This window comes from Trachemys scripta, chromosome 2 (genome assembly GCF_013100865.1).
Source record: "Trachemys scripta elegans isolate TJP31775 chromosome 2, CAS_Tse_1.0, whole genome shotgun sequence".
In the NCBI taxonomy this organism is placed as follows: Eukaryota; Metazoa; Chordata; order Testudines; family Emydidae; genus Trachemys; species Trachemys scripta.
This window is the reverse complement of record NC_048299.1, coordinates 238,164,895-238,188,627: the sequence shown is the minus strand read 5'-3', so window position 1 is coordinate 238,188,627 and position 23,733 is coordinate 238,164,895. Positions and strand designations below refer to the sequence as shown.

Below are 23,733 nucleotides of genomic sequence, written 5' to 3'. Positions count from 1 at the left end.
GCCCACGGACTGAGTTATTTCCTGCGGCCCGCCATAGCTCCCCTCACCTGCAGTCCTCCCCACCTCCTGCCTCAGCCCCCCCGAGCATGCCGCATCCCTGTTCCTTCCCCTCTCCCCCCGGAAAGTCCTAAGCGCCGCCAAACAGCTGTTTGGCGGTGCTTAGGACTTTCCAGGAGGGAGCGGGGGAGGAGCAGGGATGCCGCACGCTCATGGGAGGAGGCGGAGAAGAGGTGGGGCTGGGGTGGGGATTTGGGGAAGGGATTGGAATTGGGGAAGGGCAGGGATGGGAAGAGGTGGGGCAGGAGCAGGGCCTCATGGAACGGGTGGAATGGGGGTGGGGTCGGGGGGTGGGCTTTTGTATCTTTGTATGAAAAGGTGTCAGTTATGTGGCCCTCGGGCCAATGTACTAGTCCTCATGTAGCCCTCATGGTGATTTGAGTTTGAGATCCCTGAGCTAGAGTGAAGTATAATTAAGGCTAAGAGTTTGTCATGAATATTTTTAGTAAGAGTCATGGAGAGGTCACGAGCAATAAAGAAAAATTTGTGGAAGCTGTGACATGTCAGTGACTTTTACTAAAAATATCCCTGACAAAATGGGCATCTGTGGGTCCCCACACCACTTGCAACGGGGCAGCTGTGCCGCGGCTAGGAGCTCTGGGAGCCCCCACCGCAGGTTGGGTGTTGGAACTCCAGGATCCCCCGTACCCCACGACTGGGAGCTGCGGGGGCCGAGCCGCCTGCAGCTTCGGGAGTCCCCCACCACCTGCGGGGGTTGGGAGCTGTGGGGTACCCCCACTGCCCTGATGGCCCGCTGCGGCTAGAAGCTCGGGGGTTCCCCTGCTGCTCCTGTGGGCTGGGAGCTGCAGGGTGTTCCACTGCCAGCAGCTCCAGGGGCCTCCACCACCCATGGCAGCCGGCAACTTGGGGGCTCCCCTGCCACCCGCCATGGCCTGGAGCTCGGGGATTTTCCCACCATCAGGGGCGCTGGGAGCTGCAGGGTACCCCTGCCACATGGGGTGGCTTGGAGCTCCGGGGGCTGCCAGAGGCAGCAGTGTACACTGCTGCTCCTGGCATCCACGGGCAGCAGCAGACCCTGCAGCTCCCGAGTGTCACAGGCTGAAGTCACGCATGTCACTGGAAGTCACGGACTCTGTGACTTCGCAACCTCCGTTACTAAATCGTAGCCTTAAATATAATCAACTGACTAGGTTAAAAATGAACCTAAGGTTTTCAAATTAGCAATTTCTTTTGCTTAAGTTCTCAAATACTCTACAGCACCTAAAGCTTCTTTAAAAGTTCTCAACACCACTAAGAACATCCTCTATAAGATTAATACTGCTGACAGCATGAACTAGAATAACGAAAACTTACCGCTCCAGTAACCCAACTTGCATATTCACTACAGAGGTATGTGGCAAGATTTGCAATTTCTTCTACAGTTCCCAGGCGGCCACAGGGAATCCTCCCAATCATTTCTTTCTCAAATTTACCTGTTGGGTCAAGACGGCTAAAAGCACCCTATAGAATTAAAAAAAAAAAAAAAAAAAACCATTCAGCAAAATGTTATGAGTAACTAGTAAATAAATTCAAACTAAGATTTGATTCCTGGTTTCAGACCTAATACATAATCTAACAGTTAGTAGGAGTGTTGTGACAATCACATGCTTATTAGTGGGGTGGGTTAAGAGAGAACAGGAGACAAAGGTCAAATTCTGGTGTAAATTCAGTCAACCAGTTACACCAGAATTTAACACAGCAGTTCATGGTGTTCAGCAGTGACCCTTCTACACAATTATAGAGCAGTAAAGAGAGGCTCTAGTAAGCGTCTTGTACACTTTTTCTGAAAACTTGCAGGATAAAGGTTTGAGAAAAATGGGACTGCCTCAGGGCAGTACTATAGAAATGTAGAGGAAACTTAAAAATAAACCAAAATCATACATAGCACAGAATAACCAAACTGAAAAGCAAGTATCCTTTAATCTGGTTGAATAGGAACAATGAACAGAATAAATCTAGATAGCTTTGGGCTTTAAAGTGCATTTGAATATCTGGGGACAGCGCAAGACATGGGTGAGCCTGGGGAGAAAAATCTCACTCAAATGGACTCTTTTACTAACAGGAATAAACTTTACTGAGCAAAATCAGAAACCTAAGAAAACATATGTGAAGTCAAGAAAGCATAGGGCATCTAAGCCCACTTGAGAGGAAGCCAAGGCCAAGAACTGTGATTAACATAGTTAATGAGTGTGAAACTGTGTTTTAGAGAAAAAAATTAATGTCACCACTTAGCACATGAAACTAGAACTAAAAATCGCTGTGAAGTGATACTGTAAACTTGAAAATTAATGTTTTATTTCAGTTTTAAATAATAAAATAACTTGTATTCAATCATCAAGCATTCAGTATTGACTAGGGAGTTGCACACTTTGTTGTATCTGTAGGCCAAGCACCCTGTATCCACCTGGGGCTCCTTGCATTGCTCCATTACCCCTACAAGCTCCCTATTTGTCAGCCTCCCTGCAAATCTCCCACTCCATCATTCATACCAGGGGCTGTGTGTGCTCCCCATGTCTCCCTTCGCCCATACCACTGTCTCTCATGCCAGGGACTCTATGCCTCCCCTATTCTCTCCCTCTCCCATGCTTTCCCTTTCCCACTTCTTTTCCATACCAGGGACCCCCTGTTCTCCTCCCTGCCACCCAACCACCAGGACTTCTGTGAACCTCCCCATTTTCCACACCACTCATTTCTTCTCTTTCTGTCTGGGACATAAGTCATTCATGATGTCAACATTTTTAAACTGTCCTGGGAGGATCAGCAGAGCTGAGATGGAGGGTATTATTATACTGGAAGGCATTAAGGGTTATCATCAACCAGTTCTTTGATATATACACAATCGCAGAGGAGGTTGAAGCTGCTGGGTCTGCTAACCAGATGCCAGAGGCCTGAGTGTCCTCCAGTTTCCTCCTTCCAGTTCTCCTATTTTCACCAAAATCAATAGGGTTCTACCCACTGATGCCTACAACATTCCTTGAAATTTTGGAATTGATTGGATGTGGCATTCAAAAGCATTACAGACAAACAAATGCCACAGAATTTAATGTAAAGCATTGCTTTCCTCAAACAGATATGTCATTTCTTAAAATAAAAACTGAAAGACCTGTTTAAAAATACAATTTAATTTAATTTAACTTAAATTCTAAAACAACCCTCAGAGGAGTTAAAGGGAGGCATGAAGTTCCATTTTCCTTTATTGGGAAAAGGGAGGCTCAACTTTTAAAAGTTTGGGAAAATACTATCCTAAAGCATTTTACAATTACTCTCATTTCACAGATGGGGAAAATAAACCATTGAGAGTATAAGCGACTTGCTCAACGTTGCACAACACCGTTGGATCACTGGAGAAACCAAGTTTGGTCTTATCTATACTGAAATGGTTACAGTAAGGGTTACGCTATCTTAAAGCAAGTTTGCATGGCATAGCAAATATAGACTTGGAATTATTAGATTTTTATTGGTAAATGTCGATACATGTCTGTGATGGGGTGAGACCCCCACACTAGCTCTGCAAGAGTGGAATTGAGCCAGGTAGGCCCAATCAGCTAATTATGCTTCAAACAGGGGAGCTTTTGGCTGCAGGCAGCTGATTAGGAATAGGCTCACCTGTGTAGGAACACATGGGCCCTATAAAGCCAGGAAGCTGGCAAGAGACGGGGACAGCTGCTGAGAAAGGGTAGTCACTCCCTGGGAAAAGTTCCCCTACCAGCTACTGAGGGAGTGGCACCAGGGCAGTGAATGAGAAGACTGTCTAGGACTGTTGATGGTCTGAACCCCGGAAGGGGGAACACTGAATGACCTAGCTGGAGGGGTAAGTCACAAAGAAGATGCTGCGGGTCCTAGAATGAGAGGAGCTGCAGACCAGAGTCAGAGTGATGGCATGCAAACTGTGGACAGGAGCACTAGCCTTGAGAGTTAATCCCCAGAGTGACCAGGATGAGGTGCTAGACCAGCGATGAGTGAAGCGCTCCATGACAACATCAATTTCACTGTACACACACAAACCGAATAAAATATATTTCCATCAATTATCAAAATTTACAGATAGGCAAAGTAAAAGAAATGCTGCTTGAGAACTCTCTGGAATTTGATTTAAGACTATTTATTTTGTATATTTTGATATGGTGACAACTTGTGTTAACAGTTATAAAGCTTTAACTTTTTAAATCTCAACATCTAACGTAATTAAATAATTATTGTATGACTGCCATAAGTTCCCACAATTGTGAAAATTTAAAAGAAAAAATAAGAAAAGCTGAAAAAAAACAATTTTGTGCAACTGTGAAAATATTAATCAATAAAAATATATAAAATGCTTTAAAATAAACATTAATATTTTCCATCAAAATTATTACAAAAATAAAAATCAATTTCTACCAGGCCTAAGCACATGTAAGGCAATGTCTCACTTTTTAATGACAGAAATGTACCTTTGTTTTTATTGGACCTGGTTGGATCACATTGAATCTCATGCCATATCTACCCCATTCAGCTGCAAGAGACCTAAAAATTCATTAATAGAATGCATAAATATTTCAAACAGCATGTTGCCTAATGTTATTCAGGACATAATTTAGAATCAAAACTGGGAAATATATATGTCAAATTTATAAACACTTTAACATTTGAATCCTGACCTATGTACTCGTAGATTTTTTTGAAATCTTCTCCTTTTTTTGTTATTGTTATTGAATTTTAATCTTCTCACACATGGATCTGATGTTATATGAATTAGCCAACTGACAAATACAGTAACACCAATTTGAAGTATATATTGCGTATAAAGCATACATTCATGACAATCATTGGGAGTTAGGTACCTATCTCCCTTAGGCATTTTAGAAAATCCCACCAGTATATACTTGTGGCAGATCTTCAATATAATTCTCAAACCAAGTATTTTAGGAAAAATAAGATAACCAAACCTCAACTTCTAAAATATTTTACAAAGCAGAGTAAAGGTGCTAAAACATCTGGTGTGGTAAATGAATAAGGTGGCTAGTCTTTGAAATACACACTTTTAAGTAATACACACTCAACTTGTATGAAAAAAGTGTACAGAACAAAGCAGAAGTATCCCTATTTGCTTTCTGTTTTTCTGGAGAAATAATCACACCTGACCTACTTATATTTTCAAACATTTCCATTTGATTATCTCTACTGAAGTGTAGAGGCTGAACTGTCTGTTAGTATCATCTATTCCCCTATAGCTGTTAATCACAGATGTCTTTGTTTGGGGAATGAATGTGGATATCTGTGTAATGCTATTAAAGGAATTATTGCAGATAGTCCTGATAAAAATCTAAGCAGCAGAATTCCATAAATTGAGTAAACTTCTACCCTAGTAAGATGGCAAAAGTAATAAAACTGAAATAATTCTTTCCATGACAAGCTGTGATAGTAGCAACTGCTTTCTTGTTATGTAAAATGGAAGCTAAGGAGTTAATTCATGATCCAGTCAACTAGCTTCATTTTGCCAGACTGACAGGATGTGGATAAAGAACCAATCAGCACAGTCTGGGAAATGTGAAGATAAAGCATTGGTATGCTCAACTACTCACTTGCACATTGCATCTACCCCAGCTTTGGCAGAGGCACTTGGTGACACAAAGCCAGACCCACTCTCTGCATAGATTGTTGTAATAGCCAAGAATGCTGCCCCTGTAAGATGCCAGAAGATAACATTTTTAAACACGCAGGATGAGCTACAAATCTTAAATTGAACAATAACAAGTATCAGAACAGTATTGGTGTTTGCATCATCTCTGTTTTCAGGGATTTAACTTTCAGCTGTAAAAATGAACTCAAACAAGTTTGGCTCCAGCTGTTCTTTTCACTTTCGGTTCTCCCTGTCCCTGAAATGAAAGAGTTATTCCATATATACGAATGCTTTTTCTTGGTGGTACTATAAATCCCAATACTGCATTTGGAATTGTGCAAATAGGCCCTTGCACCCACAGAGTCCCATTGACACTGAAATTATACCAGTAAACCCCTTCTAGTGTACACAAGGCATGAGCCAGGTTGCTATACTCATGATACTTCTTGCTGCCCAGGCCTTTAGGAACAGATCTATTCTGCAATTAGAGCTGTAATTTCCAGCTTGGGTGGATGTACATATGCCAGCTTTTCTTGTGCTAGTGTTCTACAACCAGTGGCATAGATGCGATGGCATAGGCAACTGCTTGGGCCAGCTGCCTGAGTACAATCCCATCCAAGATCCTAGCTATGTACTCTGGCGGCTAGCCCGAGCCACTGCTCATGCTGCTGTGGCTGCACTGCTATTTTTAGCTTGATGAAAGCTAGCAAGGTGTCTTCCCAAGCTGGGAATTACACTTCCATCTGCAGTGCAGGCATACAGTCAGTTCTCAGGCAGCTATTTTTGCTACAGCTTCCATCAGTTCCCCACACTTCCTGGCTGAAAGGGCAGGACATAAAACATCAATGTGAACAATTATTAATTTCAGCACAGTTTTAAATTATTATGAATTGCGGTAGGGGTCTTGAGGCTGAAATTGAAGTTTATTCTAGTGCCCAGAGATCTCTTTCTTAGCAGATTATAGTAACTCACACTATAGCAGAAAATATACCCAAGTTAATCTTGACAATTGTACTAATCTTGCTATTAGTGCCATAATGAGCTCTCATAACAAAAACTGTTATTTTTATAAAATACATTAACAGACATTCAGTTAGAATAGCAATTATCAACATAAATGAATGATATAATATATTTTGTTTGTTCATTCATTTTCTTTTGTAATATTCAGTAACCCAAAATAGCTTGCCCAATCATTAGTGTATACTACTGTAGTTGAGAAAGGGAACAAAACATTAGCTATAATTCCCTGGTAAAGAGACTACTAGTTCCTTATGCTAGTGAATGTAAAACTAAAATATTTAAAAAAATACTGTAGGTAGAATAATTATTTTAATTAGGATGGTTGCCCAATGGACATCACTAACATTTTATGTTTTGGGGATAGCCCACATACAAAGACAAAGTAAAATAACTCAGTTAAATATTTATGGTGAGAAAAATTCACAGGAGAATTAAAATAAAAACCAACAACATAAGCTAAATGGGCATTAACAGATATGCCTGAGGATATCCTTCAACAATTAGCCTTAGAGAAATGAAATTCTCCATACAGAGACTTTGAACAGAAAAAGAGACACCCCCCCCCCCAAAAAAACCCTAACTTTAAAATCTCTTTTGACGTGGATATAAATTATGCATAGTTTGTAGACTTACAAGGAATAGGTTTATTAAATGCATGTTAAGTAAAACCAGGTGCCCCCAGCTTAGAAGCAGCAAGACAATTTACCAGGTGTTGTTAAGGCTCATCAAAGTTTTCTTTATATGTATTTCAGTTCACTCTTACAAGGTATGTGTGTAAATGTATCAGTTCATTAAAAGGCCATTATCTAATTGTTTTTGCTATCTCATGTGTTAAAATTTAAAAGAATGTTTAAATAAAGAGGCAATGGACTGGCAGATTACTATTAGTAATTTGTATTACAGTAACACTTATATGCCCCAACAGAGATTGGGACCCCACTGTGTTAGATAGAATACAAATGCACAGTAAGACATTTCCTGCAACAAAGAGCTTAAAACTAAATAAAGCGTGTACTATTTACAAAAATTGTTTTCATGTAAATCACATTTTGGACTTAAAATACATGTCAGAGTCCCTGTAACAGCTGAGATGTATGCTAGCATACTATTATTAAATATTTGTTTACAGTAACACTCACAATGTCCTATGTGCATCCCAAACATTCAAGAAAGAATGGTCCCTGCTCCAAGGAGCTCACAGTGTAAGGACAGGCAAGTAGACATAGGTTAGGGGAAGGGAAACAACAAACAGGGAATTTTTAAAAATATAAATGTATGAAATTCACTGAAGGTAGCATGGCAGAAGTGGGTGTCTTAAGAGGGCCTTAAATGTGAACAGGCTTTGCATGCAGGGGCCATGAAGAGAGCAAAACTGTGAAAGACGATGACTAACTGGTGGCCAAGGGTGTGGACACTATTAGAATGGAGAGGGCAGGTAGAGGGATGCCATGAAACTTAATAAGGATATATAGAGATGGAAAGAAGTACATGGAGCTTTGAAGGAGGCAAGAAGCTTAAATTTAATGGGATATGAGATGGGGAGCCAGGGAAGGTAATTGAAAAGGACATTGACAAGTTCCTATTGTGAGACAAGGAAGCTGACTTTAATGGCTGCAATGTGTATTGACTAAAGGGAAGCAAGGTATATGTTTGGAAGGCCAGAAAAGAAGCTTCTGCAGTAAAATAGGCAGGACATTAAGAGGTCCCAACAGAAATTTGTCTGTGAGGATGGATCTTGGAGATGCTGAGTAGGAAGAAGATATTAGTACCTAAGTGTTATTGGACTGACTGTACATTTCTAGAATGTACTGCATGTGGCACATGAAAATACCATTTGACCAGAGACCGTAACATACTGTAAAGAGTATACACAGCTTTGTAACTTTAAACTATAGTCATCAATATACAGCAATGGCACAGCAAATTCAAAGCATCGTGGATACTTTTTGGAGTAAAGTTGTACTACGCTATCATAAAGACTGCAATCTCAATAAATCTGACCAGATTTGCATTTTTTGTAATTATGATTGTAGTAACAGATTTTTGTTCAGGTAAAATATAGGAACAGGCCTATATGCATGCTATTAATTTTCATGCTCTAGATGTGGCTTCTTCCAGAATGCTTTTCCTATAACCTTCTGGAATAAATGTATATTTTAGGTAATGGAGGAAGAGAAATAGTCAAAAGATGAGGTGGCTCACATATGTAAAGTGAACTACTCAATATTCATGTACAGTGAAGAGACACTGAATTTTCATTATAATTATCACAAAAACAAAGGAAGATGATATAACTCATTCTTGAATTAAGTCTATATTCTACTGGCAATTTACTATTTTAAATGTTCCCCAGGAAAAATCCGATAGAAATTAAAATACCTTATTCTCAAGGATTCCCTGAAGCACAAAAAAGAGGCAGTTATATGCAGATACATTTAAAAGATCATAATGAAGCAAAATATATGAAGAGATGATTTTGGCTATTTAAAGACTAATTTTAAAACTACAATCTAATGAGCAGTAAATATGGTTTCAGGTACAAAAGACAGAGCCTGACACAGTGATTGCACAATAATTAAGAACATATTTGGGAAAGTTTAATATTAGAAAGGAAACACTTTTTGCTGCTTTTACATAATTGCAGACTGTGTTAAAGCAACAAAAATTTGAAACCTTAGAACGAACAAGTCCATCTGATCAGGCAGCTAGAGAAATGCAATACAAATAGGCTTTGCAGAATTCAATTTTTATTGTTTATATTGGACAGATAATATCAATGTTTATTTTTAAGCATTTTTTATTTTTATCAATTGAAATGTTCACCGTTGCGTGAAATTATCGGTTTTAAGCATTTTTTTCCCCAATTTTTATTAATTTAAATTTTCACAGTTGTGGGAAATTATGGGGTGTGGTCAGACAATTTTTTAGTGACAGCAGATAATGAAATTCAAAAAGTTAAAGCTTCATATAACTCTTAAAACACAAATTGTCAACGTCACATGTCAAAATATACAAAGTAAATGTAATTAAATGAAAAATTCTCAATCAGCATTTTTCTTATTTTGCTTATATGTAAATTTCTATCATTGATGGAAATACTTTTTGTTGGTTTGTGTGCGTACAGTGAAATTGACGTTTACCAACATTTACCTATAAAAAGCTAATCTTTCTAAATCTAAATACGACTCAATGTGTGCCCTTGTGCCTTAATACATCTGGAAAAGTGATAATAAAAATGGGACCATATGGAAAACCATACCCAGGAACTTGCACCACTACTAGCCAAAACATCACAGCCTGGAACTTGAAAAATGACTGGAAACTGACTGGAAAGAAGACTGAAACCAACACGTCTACTTTTATTGGTGAAGTAGAGGGAAATGCAGAAAGTCTTCAAATGTAGTGAAAAGCAAGTTAGATGTTTGCAGTTCTTTTACTTTAAATAAATCTAAGGTGCTGATAGTAACACTAATGGTATTTTTTTTTGGGGGGGGGGGGGGGGGGAGGAATAACCTACCATGATTTTTAACCTAACTGAATCCAGTTAAAAGAATGCCACATAGTTCATTCCTTAATTAAAGGAAAATGGAGAAAGGACAGAGGAGACGAGTAATAGCACTATTTGTAATTTAAAGAAAAGTCTTGTTTTTAATAATTTACAGATAAGGTCCAAAACCTGCAATCAGATTTATGTAGGCAGCATCATTCACTTTGGATCTGATTGCAGGATCAGGTCCTAAAATAAAATTACGGATTCTACAAGGTAGTGCTGTGTTGCATAGATGTTTGCACTATACAAAAGTTTCTTCTTGCAAACCTGTACAGCATTAAAACTCATTTATCAAAATGTTTATTTAAAGCATCAAAACTTGCTATTGTACACAAGTGTTAAAGCAAGGACAGTAAATGGTAATGAGATGTTACAATCCTTGGGCATTGTTTAACTTTAAGTGTAACTTACCTTTTTGTACTTTAATTAGTTCCTTTCCAATTTCTAGAGTTACGAAGGCAGTACCATTAAGAACAATATCAACTATTGTTTTCCACGCATTAGCAGAAAGACGTTCAGTAGGAGAAACAAAGTTTCCAGCTGCATTGTTTATCACAACCTAAAACAAGAGAAGACAAGCCGAAAAAGTTACATGGAAATTAGTTCACCACAGCACTTAAGAGGTATAAGAAACCTTTTGGCATTGCTAGAGATAGAAGTAAAAATGTTCCCATCAAATGAAGTACAGTTTAGACAGACACAGGAAATAATCCATCATAAACTGCAGAGGAAGGCCACCATAGACTCATAGAATATCAATACCCCTGCTCAAAACAGGACCAATCACCAACTAAATCATCCCAGCCAGGGCTTTGTCAAGCTTGACCTTAAAAACCTCTAAGGAAGGAGATTCCACCACCTCCCTAGGTAACCCATTCCAGTGCTTTACCACCCTCCTAGTGAAAAAGTTTTTCCTAATATCCAACCTAAACCTCCCTCGCAGCAACTTGAGACCATTACTCCTTGTTCTGTCATCTGCTACCACTGAGAACGGTCTAGATCCATCCTCTTTGGAACCCCCTTTCAGGTAGTTGAAAGCAGCTATCAAATCCCCCCTCATTCTTCTCTTCTGCAGACTAAATAATCCCAGTTCCCTCAGCCTCTCCTCATAAGTCATGTGCTCCAGCCCCCTAATTGTTTTTGTTGCCCTCCGCTGGACTCTTTCCAATTTTTCCACATCCTTCTTGTAGTGTGGGGCCCAAAACTGGACACAGTACTCCAGATGAGGCCTCACCAATGCCGAATAGAGGGGAATGATAATGTCCCTTGATCTGCTGGCAATGCTCCTACTTATACAGACCAAAATGCTGTTAGCCTTCTTGGCAACAAGGGCACACTGTTGACTCATATACAGCTTCTTGTCCACTGTAACTCCTAGGTCCTTTTCTGCAGAACTGCTGCCTGGCCATTCGGTCCCTAGTCTGTAGCAGTGCATGGGATTCTTCCGTCCTAAGTGCAGGACTCTGCACTTGTCCTTGTTGAACCTCATCAGATTAGAGTTTTGGGCCAAAACTCTAATTTGTCTAGGTCCCCCTGTATCCTATCCCTACCCTCCAACGTATCTACCACTCCTCCCAGTTTAGTGTCATCTGAAAACTTGCTGAGGGTGCAATCCACGCCATCCTCCAGATGATTAATGAAGATATTGAACAAAACTGGCCCCAGGACCGACCCTTGGGGCACTCCCCTTGATACCAGCTGCCAACTAGACATGGAGCCATTGATCACTACCTGTCGAGCCCGATTATCTAGCCAGCTTTCTATCCACCTTATAGTCCATTCATCCAGCCCCTACTTCTTTAACTTGCTGGCAAGAATACTGTGGGAGACCGTATCAAAAGCTTTGCTAAAGTCATGGAATAACATGTCCACTGCTTTCCCTTCATCCACAGAGCCAGTTATCTCATCATAGAAGGCAATTAGGTTAGTCGGGCATAACTTGCCCTTGGTGAATCCATGCTGACTGTTCCTGATTGCTTTCCTCTCCTCGAAGTGCTTCAAAATTGATTCTTTGAGGACCTGCTCCATGATTTTTCCAGGGAATGAGGTGAGGCTGACTGGCCTGTAGTTCCCCAGATCCTCCTTCCCTTTTTTAAAGATGGGCACTACATTAGCCTTTTTCCAGTCATCTGGGACCTCACCAATCGCCATGTGTTTTCAAAGATAATGGCCAATGGCTCTGCAATTACACCAGCCAACTCCCTCAGCATCCTCAGATGCAGTCCATCCGGCCACATGGCTTGTGCTTGTCCAGATTTTCTAAATAGTCCTGAACCACTTCTTTCTCCATAGAGGGCTGGTCACCTCCTCCCCATACTGTGCTGCCCAGTGCAGTTGTCTGGGAGCTGACCTTGTTCGTGAAGACAGAGGCAAAAAAAGCATTGAGTACATTAGCTTTTTCCACATCCTCTGTCACTAGGTTGCCTCCCACATTCAGTAAGGGTCCCACACTTTCCCTGACCACCTTCTTCTTGCTAACATACCTGTAGAAACCCTTCTTGTTACTCTTAACATCCCTTGCTAGCTGCAACTCCAATTGTGATTTGGCCTTCCTGATTTCACTCCTGCATGCCTGAGCAAAATTTTTGTACTCCTCCCTGGTCATTTGTCCAAGCTTCCACTTCTTGTAAGCTTCGTTTTTGGGTTTAAGATCAGCAAGGATTTCACTGTTAAGCCAAGCTAGTCACCTGACATATTTACTATTCTTTCTACACATCGGGATGATTTGTTCCTGCAATCTCAATAAGGATTCCTTAAAATACAGCCAGCTCTCCTGGACTCCTTTCCCCTCATGTTATCCTCCCAGGGTATCCTGCCCATCAGCTCCCTGAGGGAGTCAAAGTCTGCTTTTCTGAAGCCCAGGGCCCGTATTTTGCTGCTCTCCTTTCTTCCTTTTGTCAGGATCCTGAATTCTACCATCTCATGGTCACTGCTGCCCAGGTTCCCATCCACTTTTGCTTCCCCTATTAATTATTCCCTGTTTGTGAACAGCAGGTCAAGAAGCACATTGCCCCTAGTTGGTTCCTTCAGCACTTCCACCACTAAATTGTCCCCTACATTTTCCAAAAGCTTCCTGGATTGTCTGTGTACTGCTGTATTGCTCTCCCAGCAGATATCGGGGTGATTGAAGTCCCCCATGAGAACCAGAGCCTGTGATCTAGTAACTTCTGTTAGTTGCTTGAAGAAAGTCTCGCCCACCTCATCCCACTACGACATCACTCTTGTTGCTCACACTGGCCAACAGGCTACACAGCCCTGACTAAGGAGGCAGCCATATTGACTCTGGCCACTAGGCCCGGCAGAGGAGGGCCGCCATATTATCACTGGCCATTAGGCTACGCAGCCCTGACTAACGGGGTAGCCATATTGACCCTGGCCACTAAGCCATGCAATCCTGCAGCCATTTTGACTTCAGCCATTAGGCCATTCTGCCTGAGGCTAGGGTGGTCATTTGGACTCAGGCACAGGGCTATAACACCCTTCTCCCCTCCCCAATGGATGACGGGGTGTCCCCATGACATTCTCCCATAGTACTAGAATGAAAGCTATTCTGGACAGGTAACTTGGTAGAATTTTAGGTGGTCAAACTCAGAGATCTTTACTAATAGTTCAAACAACCACCCCTAGATCTAATATTCCCTAAATTGCTAATATCAGTGTTCATTGATCCTGACTGTTATATCCCATTGAGGACAAGTGGGTATAAAAGAATAAATATTTTAAACAGACTCACTGTCAAGTGGTTTTGTAACATACAGTACTGAAGCAGAATACACAACTCCAAGAAAGTGAAAAAAATGTATATATTTTCTTTTTCTCATGGGATTTTTTCCCCTGACTTCTGACCTATGCTGTCTCCCTCCTCTGCTTTATCTCATTTTTGTCCTGACCACCTCCTTTATATCCCCTACTCTATTCTCTTGCCAAGTTATTTCCTTCCTTCATTTCTTGTGCTTTTGGTATCTCTCTCCTCCAAGTTCTGCCGTCTGATGGCCCTACAACACTGCATTAAGCTATACCGGCAAAAGCACAGTTTTGCCAGTTTAAGCTGTGTCCACACTTTGAGTGCTTTGATATGGAATACCACTACAGCTATACTGGCAAAGCCCTTCCAAGTGCCAGCCTGACCCTAAGTTTTTAACAGATATGCCTTGTCTCCCAAAACTGAACAGGCTAGTTCTCCTACAACTCTAACCAGCTTGGGACCTGTCTACTTCAGACACTGCCTATCTCCCTTTTCAATAATGCGACACTGGATACCTCTGGACTTAAAAGAGAGGGACTGGGGATAAAGAATCCTACGTGAACAGCCCTTCGCTTTGGAACCAGCTTCCTTAGCTTGGTCCAAAATAGTCTTATTTGTTCATCTCCTGGGCACAGTGAAAGGCTTATCTTTTTTACTCAGGCTTTATGGAAGTTGACATTTTGTGAGTAGAGATCTGATTTGTTTAGCTGACAGTGAGTTGCTGAGGGCTATGTGCAGGTTATTGGAGCGTGTTTACCTGCTAGGTTTAGTTGTTAATTTCTTTATATGTTCGTTTTCAAAATAGGTACCTTTTTTGTATATTTTGTATACACCAAAAAAAAAAAAAAAGGCAAGAAAGGATGAAAGAGAGACAGTGTTACTGTTATTTCTGCTTTTAATTTGGAAGACACTCCGATAGGTGACAAGTGTCATAAGTACAGGGATAAATAAAATCATTCTTGTATGGCTAAATTCTGCTCACTTCACTCACACAAGTAATTCCACTCTTATAGCAATGGAACTATATGAATGAGTACGGGGACAGGATTTGGTCCATTTGGCTATTGAAACATTCAATAGCTACACAAAACTGAGTAGATACTCTGCGGATAGGCACTGTAGAAAACTAAGATAAACTGATAAATCACTAGTTTTATGCTGCACTACTGTTGTATTAGTAGCTGTCTTTTTCCTGCTGGGTTTCTGTATGAAGAGCTGCTTTTCTACGATATATCACTTTTGTTCCCACATACTATTCAGGGTATTTTCACCACTGAAGATTGAAGTCCTTGCATCATAACTATCATACTTACATCAGGATGTCCTGCCACCTTGATTAATTCAGCAACAGCATTCTTAACTGAAGCTGGGTCTCTCACATCACACTGGATTGCATGAACCTATATATTAATGGAGAAAAAGGCAATTGTAAGACTTTATAAAAGTATTACTCGTGAGACAAAGAATTTTAAAAAATTATTTAAAATGCATTAAAAATAATAAAAATACAAACGTATCTATAAATGTACCTTGTTTCCTGTTTTAGAAGAAATTTCTTCTGCAGTTTGTTTCAAAACATCGATCTTCCTAAAAATAATTATAAATTTTAGCATGAATTCTGAGTTTCCACTAAATGCATCTATATTACAAGTCATTACACTTTGAAACATTAAAATCTTTCTATGAATTCCATTTGTGTGTTGGTGATTTTAGTGCAAAATTTACCTTTGAACTAAAATAATTTAGGGGCTTCGTATTTCAATTTAGCTTCTGAAAAAACCTCTCTCAAGTACAATGGAGCTTTAAAGAAATTCCAAGTTACGTCCAACAAAGTAATCTTCTCTCATATTATCAGCTAAAAGCAACTCAGACGGGACTTAAAAAAAGAGATACTTTTGATAGTAAAACACAGCAGGTGATATTTAACAAAAAATGCCTTCATCCTGGACACAATGAAATTTAGCAAAGACAAATGTTAGGTGCTACCCTTAGGGAAGAAAAACCAAATGCAAAAATACAGAACAGGGGATAACTGGCTTGGCAGCAGCATCGCTGAGAAGGATCTGAGAAGGATCTGAGAATTGTGGTGGATCACAAGCTCAACATGATTCAACAATGCAATGCTGCTGCAAAAAAAAAGCAAATGCAGTTTTAGATTGCATTAACAGAGGCATAGCATGTAAATTTCATTTAGAAATGGGAGGGGATAGTAATGCTCTACTCAGCAGTGGTTAGGCCACAACTGGAGTACTGTGTCCAATTTTGATCATCAATGGATAGAAAGGATGTAGAGAAAGTGTAAAGTATCCAAAGGCAAATGATAAAGATGATCAAAGGGACAGAATGTAGACCATATGAGCAAAGGCTGAAAGAACTGGGTATGTTTAGTTTGGTAAAGAGGAGATGAAGGGGGGAACATGACAATGGTCTTCAAATACTTGAAAGGCTGCCATAAAAACGATGAGAAAAGTTATTCTCTTGCCACAGAGGGCAGGACTAGAGGAAATAGGTTCAAATTACAGCATGGCAGATTTAGATTAAATCTCAGGAAAAATTTCCTAACGGTAAGAACAGTAGGACAATGGAACAGACTTCCTAGGGAGATTGTGGAAGCTCCTTCACTAGACTTTTCAAAAGGAGGCTGAATAGCCATCTGTCTTGGACGGTTTAGACAACACAAATCCTCCATAACACATTTGGCACCTAAACGACATGTTGGCAGGGGGTTATAGTAGACTGTTCTATGATTCTAAGTATTTTATTTAGGGCTGTCAATTAATCACAGTTAACGCCTGCAATTAACTGAAGACACGTTAATCGCATACCTTTGGGCAGGGAGGGAGGCATCAGCGGTGGCCCCAGCTCAGAGCGTCGGGTGGGCTGGAGGGGAGTGGATTGCAGCCCGGAGCTCTGGAGGTGGGGAGGCATGGCAGTTAGGCTGGAGCCCCGTGCCCTGAGAGCAGCTGAAGCCTGGTGCCCTCACAGGGGCTGGAGCCCAGAGCCAAGACAGGGGACTTGAGCCTGGAGCCCTGCACAACAAGGGGGGCTGAAGCCCAGAGCCCCCAAGCCTATTTTTGAAAATACAGAAAACCTAAAAAATATTTAAATAAATGGTATTCTATTATTGTTTAGCAGTGCAATTAAAACTGCGATGAATCACAATTAATTTTTTTAATCTCGCAATTAGTCACGTTTGTGTTAACTTGAAGGATGAGATTATTTGCTCCTATTATGCTGGAAATCTTAGAAAGATCATTTTTAATAATGAGAATTATGCTAGGGCTGCTGTAAAATCCTGATGTTTAAAAGAAATACTAGCTATAGGAAATAATAAAAAAAACTTGATAAGAAAGATAATTCTGATGATAAACTCACAATGGCCATTGCTGTCCATTTAAAAAGAAATTTGTTGACTTATCGTTTTGTAAGCATCTAGATGATCATAGCCAACATAAATTTGTCAAGAATAAATCATGCCAAACCAACTTCATTTCCTTTTTTGACAGGGTTATTGGCCTAGTGGATAAGGGGGAAGCTGCAATGTGATATACCTTTATTTTAATAAGGGTTTTGACAGTCCCACATGACATTATCATAAATAAACTATGGAAATTTTGTCTATATGAAATAAATATAAGGTGGATGCACAACTGGTTAAAAGACTGTATTCAAAGCAGGGTGGATAAAAATCAATGATTTTTTTAAAATAAAAAAATCAGATTTTTATTATTTAAATCGGATTTTTTTGATAAAATGCTTTTTGAGGGAAAAAACCTATCTGAAGATCAACAAGAATGTACTTTTATGTAGAAATCCATGATTAAATCGAGTCTTCCTGACTAGTGATTTAAATCAAATCCACCCTGATTCAAAGAGTAGTTATCAATAGTTCGCTGTCACACTGGAGTGGACATATCAAGTGGAGGTCCGGAAGAGGTCTGTCCTGGGTCTGGTACTATTCAATATTTTCATTAATGATTTGGATAATGGAGTAAAAGAGTATGTTTATAAAATATGCAGATACCACCAGGTTGGGAGCATAGCTAGCAGTTTAGAGAACAGGATTAGAATTCAAAATGACCTTGACAAATTGGAGAACTGGTCTCAAATCAACAAGAAGAAATTCAATAAAGACAAGTGCAAAGTACTATGCTTAGGAAAGACAAATCAAGTGCATAACTATAAAATGGGGAATAACTGGCTAGGCAGTAGTATAGATCTAAAAGATCTGGCATTTATAGTAGATCACAAATTTAATGAGAGTCAATGTGATGTAGTTAAAATAAGGCCAATATCATCCAAAGGAGAGCAACAAAACTGATAAAAGGTTTAGAAAACCTGACCTACGAGGAAAGGTTAAAAAAACTGGGCATGTTTTGTCTTGAGATAAGAAGACTGAGTGGGGACCTGATAACAGTCTTCAAGTATGCTAAGGGCTGTTTTAAAGAGGATGGTAATCAATTATTCTCCATGTCCACTGAAGGAATGGGCATAATCTGCAGCAAGGGAGAAGTATACCTGGTCTAGATATACTTGGTCCTGCCATAGGGCAGGAGGCTGGTCTAGATGACCTCCTGAGGTCCCTTCCTGTCTACATTTCTATTATTCTATTTTTTGCCTCTCTTCTCCCCACCCATTGGATTTGCAATAGAGGTGTAGTGTACCTGGCTTTTTTTGTTTTACTATACTTTCTGATTGTGGACTATCATTATGACTTTAACTTGTATTTCATCTCATTGAAGGCTATGCGACAGTCAAGCACAAGACATTACAGGTTTTACATAAATACTAACAATTTTAAATATATTTATACTCTGCAATGTGTTTGTGTATGTTTCAGAGCAGCTTTTTAAAATTTAGCATATCAGATTATAATTAAAATGGTACTGCAGGTTAAGAGACAGACCTAAATTACGTCGGTAGCTACGAAATAAAAATATGTATCTTTAGGTATTGTTTATGAAGGAACAGGGAAGCAGATCAATGTAGCTTTCAATACTAAATTTAAAAAGATTTTTTAGGTTTGATTATTAGTATTTACCTGCTTGATATAACACATTCGGCACCTAAACTGGACAGAGCTGTTGTCATTCCTTTGCCAAGCCCAGTACCTCCACCAGTAATAAAAGCCACTTTTCCTTGAAAGGCATTTGGTGGTAACATCATTTTTTGAAGAGGTGGAAAGAAGCTAGCTTGAGATACGTTGCTACTTTGACTTAATACATTTGATCCATGACTGAAAAACTGAAACAAAAAAATAAAATTATTTATTACTGCTTATATACATGGATTTCCACAACTATCATAAGAAAATTAAGTTTTCAGTCTTGGAATTATAGTAATAAATATTTTCACAACTGACAAATTCACTGTGAGCAATAATTTTATATTTATTGCATCACAATACTCATGAATACTTTTAAACAAATATGAATATTAAAGTAATTTTAATTTTTAGGGTAAGTTAATAGACTGCAGTAATTTCCACTACATTTTCAAATGAAATAAATATGTTTTTCAACAGTAAAGTGATTTTTGTTCTTTTGAACATTGTGCCCAGTTCTGCAATGATTACTCACGTAGGATCCAATACTAGACTGGGATTCATTAATGTAGACCCATCAGCTATCTGTAGATCCCAAAGCAGGATTGAAGCCTTAGACCCTGATCCTGCAAAGACTTCTGTATGTGCTTAACTATATGCATTGTGAGTAGCTTCACTAAGTCAGCAGGACTACTCATGGTATGTAAAGATAAGCAGATGTATAAGTCTTTGTAAAATTGGGGCCTGCAGTAGTAGCTACCCAAGGCCTTGATCCTGCACCACTGAAGTAAATGGAATTCTCATTATTGGCTTCAACGGGAACAGGATCAAGCCCCATACAATTAATCCCATTGATTAATGGAACTACTTGTATGAGTAAGGCTTTTATGACTTTTACCTTTATTATAAGTGGAGCAGGTATCACTGCCTATTATTAAAGTTGTCTGACACATCCCATTATAACACCCTTTTATGAGTTGCTTATAATGTTGCCAGTTTTAACAGTTTGAGCTGAACATTTTTATGCTGGGTGTCTGCTTCAAGCTGAAGGTTTTTGTAACATTTCAGCCAAAACAGTTCAAGTATTTCTGAGAAGGAGACTAGGAGAAAATATGATTTTTAACATTAGAGCAGGGACTTGAAATTTTGCAGGGGAGCAGCCTTTGTGTCAGGGAGGTGCTGAATCACAGTTCACACATGCTCAGTGAAGACTTGCTAGAGCTTAACAACTAACATATCTGAAGATTCCATCCTCAATAAGCATGCTCCATCCCTTCACAGCTCCCACATTTGACTAGACTGTACATGCACCAGTCCCATACAACAACTGAATATGCTCCATCCCCTCACAGGTTCTGCATGTGACTGGACTGCATGAACCAATTCCATCGAGCCACTGAGCATGCTTCAGCCTTGGCTGCAGAGCAAAGCTGGACTTCCCCTGTAATGGCTGCTTCCAGTAGCTGGGGTGGGACCACAGGGCATCGAAACTGAGAGCAGGCAGCCTGTTGGCCCCCAAGTGGCATGGAGGAAGAAGCCATCTGATTCAAGTGCAGAGGGGACAAGAACCACATCTAAGGAATTATGGAGGAGAGCTGTGGGAATAGATTGAGAGAAGGAGCCTGAGTAAGAAGACTAGGACTGGAGGCTGCCTGCGGCTGTAGACTAGGAACTGGTTGGGCAAGGAGCCAAGGAGAGAAATGGGGTTGGGAGAAGACAGAGAACCAGTGCTTGGGGGGTGAGGGGGGGGGAGGAGGTGGAGTTGAGATCAGATGAAGAGACAGTAGGGGGAGACTGGGACTAGCAGGGCAAGGAGCCAGTGGAGATAGGGAATCTGGGGGGGTGAGGGTGGGAGTGGTGAGGAGAAGGGGCAACTGAAGGCCATATCATAATTAAAGCTAAGATTTTGTCACGTGCATTTTTAGTAAAAGTCATGAACAGGATGCGGGCAATAAACAATAAATCATGGAAGCCCAAGCCCTGGCGCCGACAGCCTGAGCCCTGGCACCCGGGGCCGAAGTTGCGGAGCTCATGTAAAATCAGGGAATCTGACCTCCGTGACTGACTCGTAGCCTTAATCATAATGCATACACACAAGATTGCATAGGCAACCTTAATTCTGGCATTTCCAACTTTTGAGTGTTTGACTTTGCAACCCTTAATAATGTCCTTTTAACATATATTTTTCAAGTAATTTGTATAACAAAGGATGTATTGTAAATACTTGTAGATTTTTAAAAATTAATCATCACTAAGGCAATGTATAGAAGATGGTCAGTCATCATTTATGTAGATTTCCACAGTTTTCTAGCTGAAAATTAAAGAAATTAAGTTCTTGTTCTTGTATAAATATCATTTTCATTATTAAATTACATTAAAACTGGTTAGTTTTAATAAACACATATTTTTAAAAACCCTCAAATAATCAGTTTTTTAAAATATGAAAATCAAAACAGTTTAAACTAGAAAATTAATTCTTGTGCTGAATCTCATGTTATCCATGGCAATGCTTAATGTTTCAGTAATCAACAAACACCAATTAAAATGAACTATGATTATAACTGCGCTTCAGTAATATGAATCCACTTTACAGTGAGTCTTAGAAGTCCCAAATCAGGATTGGGGACCCATTATGCTAGACCATATACTATACCCGATAATCTCCTAAATTTAAAGCCTCTCTTATCTACTCCAATGCAGAAACATGCCAGTCTTATGTAACCCAGGTGGCAGGAAGACAATCAATGAGAGGCTGAAGTGGTGTAAGTTGCCTGCTATCTCCCTATCACAGGGGAGCATGAAGAATGTCAATAGGGGCTCAGACTAGCCTCAAAATTGGGTGGTGCTGGCCAGTGGGGGCAGAACCACATTGGCTGCTCCTGGACCTACCAATGGAAACTAAAATTGCAGTCCCGAATAGTCCATGTCAGAGGTTAGATGACAGCTGTAACCTGCCTCAGCAGCAATGCTTTCAAGACTTTCTGTAAGACTGGTTCTGACCAGGGTGGATAAAAATCAATGATTTTAAAAAAGAATTTAAAAAATCCATTTTTATTTAAATCAGATTTTTTTTGATAAAATGCTTTTTGAGGAAAAAACCTATCTAAAGATAGTTTTAATTAAGATACATTATAGCTGACAGAGATCTCATCATGGAATAGGGATTATGAATTCTAATTCTATAGTATGAGACAATATATTCATGTAATGTTTAAGAAAGATTTTGTAAATGAATTCCAGTAGTTCATGGATTAGGGACCCAATCTTATGGGTTCCAGGGGCTTCTGTATAGATTATTTAGGTTAATCTTTCTATGTACCCAATGGGACTCAGTGCTCAGTCTAGAAGATACCATCAGAGATGCTTAATTTTGCAGTTTTCAAACTGTGGATTTGTCTCCAGAGATAACATGCTTGTTAACAGCAAAAATGTTCTTAAATAAATAATATATAGAGGTGTGAAATAACAGATCTCAACCCTATTGTCCCTCTGCAAATTTGTGTACACAAAGTCAATCCCTTACCTCCCGCTAAAAGTGAAAGTTTCAAAAAGTTCAATGAATAGAAGATTGTTGGGGGCGGAATAGATCTGGACAAGGAGAAGAAGTCTGGAGAGACAGCAGAAACAAAAGTGAAACTGTTTGAGCAGCATTATTCCAGAAGTCTTGAGTTCTTTCTGACTGTAGCCTTCATTGATTTGAGATCTACCATACCATTCTCTCACTAGAAGGGAAAACCTATAATGGCAGCAGGCTGTAAAAGAGACCCAATTTGGGAATATTTTAATGAAGTTCCTCTACCTGTGAGTCAGACAGGCATGCGTGCAAAATGCAAACAGTGCAACAAAGAAATGCAAGGCCTGGTTGCCCGAATGAAACAACATCATGAGAAGTGTTCCTTCTCAGGAGGAAGCTACGTTGAAGAAAGGAACATGTCTGAATATGCAGGATATTTAGGTTAGATAACTTTTTTATTTCATATTTCTTTCTTAAGGACTGCTGTCTTCCTTCTGGACTATTCTTGAATTCTCATGTTTGAGCAAAAAATATAGTTGTTACTCTATGGCAGGCCTGCACAACTCGTAAAGCGGCGAGGGCCATATTACTCCAAAGAAAATAGCTGAGGGCCGAAACCCCCCGGCCGTGCTGAAACAGGCCCCCCTCCTCCCCCCAGCACCACCCAGCCCCGCTGAACCCCTAGCTCCGAGCCCAGCCCCTCTGAGCTAAGCACCCCTCGACCCCATCCCCCCGCAGCCCTGAGCCCAGCCCCGAGCACAGCCCCTCTGAGCCAGACACCCCCGACCCCATCCCCCCGCAGCCCTGAGCCCAGCCCCTGTGAGCTGAGCAGCCCCCGACCCCATCCCCCAGCAGCCCTGACCCCCAGCTCCGAGTCCAGCCCCTCTGAGCCGGACACCCCCCTGACCGCCAGCCCCTCTGAGCTAGACATCCCCCTGACCCCAGCCCCCGTGAGCTGCGGCTCGAGCCCAGGCCGGGTGCCTCTCCCCTCGCTCGGACTTACCGGCTCTGCCTCGTGCACAGCGCTTCCTGCCTCAGCAGCCCCGGAAGTGATGCTGGACACCAGGTAGGAGGAGCGGGAGACGGAGACGCGTGTGCGGGGGGTCAGGGCTGCTGGGGGATGGGGTCGGGGGCTGCTCAGCTCACAGGGGCTGGGCTCAGGGCTAGGAGTCAGGGCTGAGGGAGGATGGGGTCGGGGGGG

General features: G+C 40.6%; 1 protein-coding gene across 1 annotated transcript in view; it reads right to left on the bottom strand.

Moving 5' to 3' along the window:
• DECR1 (2,4-dienoyl-CoA reductase 1) overlaps window positions 1-23,733 on the bottom strand; it is a 38,098-nt gene that overhangs the window by 1,424 nt on the left and 12,941 nt on the right. Inside the window, exons 2-8 of the mRNA XM_034763240.1 lie at window positions 19,016-19,218; window positions 15,504-15,561; window positions 15,288-15,374; window positions 10,641-10,788; window positions 5,619-5,718; window positions 4,488-4,560; window positions 1,372-1,518 (exon numbers count right to left, since the gene is read on the bottom strand). Of these exons, the coding sequence (XP_034619131.1) occupies window positions 1,372-1,518; window positions 4,488-4,560; window positions 5,619-5,718; window positions 10,641-10,788; window positions 15,288-15,374; window positions 15,504-15,561; window positions 19,016-19,218 (816 nt within the window). The remainder of the gene's footprint in view (window positions 1-1,371; window positions 1,519-4,487; window positions 4,561-5,618; window positions 5,719-10,640; window positions 10,789-15,287; window positions 15,375-15,503; window positions 15,562-19,015; window positions 19,219-23,733) is intronic.